The sequence below is a fragment of the Halyomorpha halys genome, unplaced genomic scaffold (genome assembly GCF_000696795.3).
Source record: "Halyomorpha halys isolate HHAL.00 unplaced genomic scaffold, Hhal_1.1 Scaffold1636.1, whole genome shotgun sequence".
In the NCBI taxonomy this organism is placed as follows: Eukaryota; Metazoa; Arthropoda; class Insecta; order Hemiptera; family Pentatomidae; genus Halyomorpha; species Halyomorpha halys.
The window spans coordinates 56,044-60,050 of record NW_027106826.1 but is presented as its reverse complement, the minus strand read 5'-3'; the positions used below and the strand labels follow the sequence as shown (position 1 = coordinate 60,050).

The window sequence follows — 4,007 nt, the reverse complement described above, 5'->3', positions numbered from 1 at the left end:
GTTTGGGATACAATGTAAGGATCATTGTTCACTGACAATAGACATGTCTTTACACAAAAAACAATTAATTAGAAGCAAAAAAAAAAAAATGGAGATGATAAATGAAGAAAAAGATATTCACTCACAGATGGGCGTGGTGGGTCGATATGCGCATATCGATAATAAAAATAAGAGTGTAGAGTTGGTTGACCAGAATGATCGCCGGCGAGCTGGTGAGAGAGAGTGCCAGGCAGCCCGACGACTCCCGCAACCGTTGATTGCACAGTGGTGACTGCCGGCGAGTCTATGAAAGGGTTCCAAAAACAAACCAACCAGCTCCAGCCCAAAATTGGCTCAACAAACAATGGTGGTGGAGCGACCGCGAATCAGTGAGTCTCCTAAGATGATCGCTCCAGTGCTTCCTAAATCATCACTGCCATCTGCCTCATCCGCGGTTATGAAGGCACTGGCCCCACTGCCTTCGGTATCGTTCTGCTTGTGTTCAACCTCCACAATGTATTTATACACTCTAAACCTCATTATAGCCCTTATTTTTGTGTATCAAATTAAAATGCAAAATTACATACAGTTAAAAAAATAAATGAATAAACATAAACTTACAACTAACAAAATTAAAAATCACTTGGAAAGTTGCCAAAAAAATTAACCTAAATGGAAACAAAAATTTTGGGCTTTAACATGTATTCTTTTCCAGAGGCTTTTTGTGTTAGTACGTGTGGCAACTCAGTTAGCCGTCGGGGGTTTGCAAAAAGGACAGCTAGGCCCACTTTCCGTATTTGTTCCTCCCACCAAATAACAGTACCAGCACCAAAACCATAAATATATAATATAATAAGGGTTAGAATTGGGTTATATAATAGTATATAAAATATATCAAGGAACAAAGTATTTATTTACAGTTTATTGCAATGATATGATTCAATTGATTGAAATGATCTTGACAAATGGTTTACCATAAAATATGATTATTACAACTTATTACCTAATTTATCCATATAGCTGCTGATTTGGGTGGTGCCTGTCGAGGTATGTAGTTACATCTTCGTCATTGGTTTCGTGTTGTCAGAAGGATGGCCTTCTAGGTGTGGAGTTCCATTTCCGACAAGACCTCTAGCTCCCCATAGCTCGAGTCTTCCGTGTTCTCTTTACTTCTGCTTCCACTTCGTTAAAAAAGGGAGGAATCTTATTTCTCGTTATCCAAAGGTGAGCGACCCCGCTAGGCCCGAGAGGAGGTGTCTCGCGGTATGATCGCTTTCGGTGTCTACCTGACTTACTGGAAGGGTCTATTCCACCTGTACCCATTAACCAGGTGTGAAAAACTCAGGTACACAGACTACTGTGGTATACAAATGTAGATGCCTCTGAGTGTTTTGACAAGTATTCGGGAGAACAGGTATCGGCAGATGTGGCTAAAACTTTAACAATATTTATAATTGTTAGTAGAACAACAAGTTAAACATTTGGCAGAACATAGACTTAAAAAAGGGAAAAGGGATTGAGAAATGACCTACTCGGATGCTACTAAAGCACTGACTTTTATTTTTATTTTTTTTTTTTAACAAATTAAATATATACAAAGAAATAAAAGAATGTATATATGCAGGCAAAACATAAAATATTCAACGACTCACCTAACTGAAGTCGATTAATTGAAATTATTAATTTTCAACTAATACTTTTCAGTTTGTGGACACATTGTAATTAATCCTACAAAAGGTGAAATTGAAGCAAAAATGGTTGCTTTAGGCAGAACTGTGGCGAGTGGGACAATCAAGGGTAAGAATTTGATAAGTATTCTATAATAAATAGTTATTAATAACAGTGATTGAGAGAGAAATAGTGCACTAAATTGAAATTCTGTGCCATCAACATTACCTTCTCGCTCAATCTGCTGTAAAGATATTTCCATGAAAAAAAGAAATTAGATACCCTCATTAATACGAAAACGAGGAGATCAATTGTTTATAACAGTACAATTATTGTAAAATGCTGTGAAATAAAACACTAGAACGGCTGCCAATTCAGTTATCTCCGTCGGTTTCAAATTAGATGTTACTGGTTACAGCAGGAACACAAACGTTAAAAGTTTGCAATGCTTATTTGTTTTTTGATTGGTTCCAATCAATATCTACTTACAGAGTAGGATGATTGTTTTCTCATTGGCAGCAGAGAAGAGTATTTGAGAACAGTATTAGAATGAACGTTTATGTTATATTACACTTAGTGTTCCTTAATGTCAAAGAACCTCTTTAGTACTTCATTCCACTTAACTTTTTAGTACTTCTTTCATAAATACCTACACTCTAGTTTGTAGAGAGAGGTCCCCAGAAGAGAAAAGAAACAAAGAACGGTATTGGAATATATTTGGAATACGTTAAACAACTTTAATTATCAAAGTTGGGGCATTATTAAAGCAAAGTATTGGCGTGCACTATATTCATAAATTACAAAGTTTCTGATATTTCTATAACGTTTGACATATAACGATTCAATTTTTTTTGTTGTTTTACATTTCGACATACATTCAGACATCAGTAATAGGGGTAAGATAACTCACTCACACCGTAATTAGATGAAATATAAATTAGATGACACCAAAATAATATGTGGGAAAAAATAATAAAATTTTTGTAAGATACAAAATTAAAGTAATATAATTCAATATCACAACAATACAGAACAAGTTCAATAAATTAGACCAAGCTACACAAATTTAATAATATGTCACATTTAAATCTTTTATCTTACCGTTTTCAAGCAATAATTTTAACCTATAAAGAAAAGTTTGTGTAGCTTTGCTTCCATGCTTTTGTTAAAGTTGTAATGACGACAGGTGTGGGCATAGGCAAGTTCTTAATTATGTATACGGTTACTGTTCGTGCTCTGGTGTTGTGTGATGGCCTATAGTCTTTCCAATAAATGGCTTATTTCGAATAAAAATAATTTACCAAATCGGACTGACACTTCCGAAAACCAGTGCATTGAAATAATTCATTGTTATATATCAGTTTAGATAAAAATAATATAATATATCGTTAAATCGTGAAATATAAGTAGTTATACTAACACATATACTTACTGAATAGAAATAATAAGGAACTTGTGCTGAACGAAATACTTGGCAAACTTTTTTTATCTTCTATTTGGAAGTAACATAAAGTGAACAATAAAGTGACACAGATATTAAATCAATTTATGTAAGGTTTACAGTCACAGTTATGTTAATCTTGTGAAGTTCTAAAATAAAATAGATTCAATGAACAAGTAGCACAAAATGTAGTTAATAAATATATACACTATGAACTACATGACAGGAATTACCCGTCAGTGAACTCTGTGTATTTCCTTTGAGGAAATAAAAAAAAGAAAGGGTCCTAAGACTGTGAGACTAAGAGATTGATTGGCCTGGTCCATGCACTTTTTTATAGATCTATTTTCAATTCAATATGTCATTAATATTTGTAGAAAAAATCAGTTAAATTCCCTTTAGCTCTAAGCTGTACAAATATCACATGTTTTAATCAAAATTTATTTGATAATATTTCAGTTGATGACTTGAATTCTTGCTATAAATTCAGGACTCTTGTAGGCGTGTTAGGCTTTTGTACAAACACTAAATTAATGGATGATAAGAGTAATCCAAATTATTTCATAATGCAAATTGGAATAGATTTAACCTACTTTGATAGAAGATTCATTCAAGTGTCTTTAAATCCTATAAAGTTCAAAGATGATTTAACTATACAAGGTATTGGAACCAGAGAAGGCAAGCACGTTGGATCGGTAAATATAGTCGCACCTCAACTTATAATTATAGAAGTATTGAACACGCCAATGAAAGTGAGTATACTATAAACTCTACTACTGATACTAACCCCGCTTAAAGATAAAAACTCCTTACGTTTGTGTGTTACTGTAAAGTCAGATAAGTAAGGCTACTATGGAGGGCGGGAGTGGAGAGTTTGGTGCCGTTTTTCAATTTCAGGCGCTTTTTAAATATATATATA

The 4,007-nt window shown here is 33.8% G+C and overlaps 1 protein-coding gene across 1 annotated transcript in view; it reads left to right on the top strand.

The window, feature by feature from the left end:
• The window catches only part of LOC106690276 (uncharacterized), a 66,309-nt gene that overhangs the window by 60,228 nt on the left and 2,074 nt on the right, over positions 1-4,007 (top strand). Inside the window, exons 6-7 of the mRNA XM_067045127.1 lie at positions 1,684-1,776; positions 3,548-3,840. Coding sequence (XP_066901228.1) covers positions 1,684-1,776; positions 3,548-3,840 — 386 coding nt within the window. The remainder of the gene's footprint in view (positions 1-1,683; positions 1,777-3,547; positions 3,841-4,007) is intronic.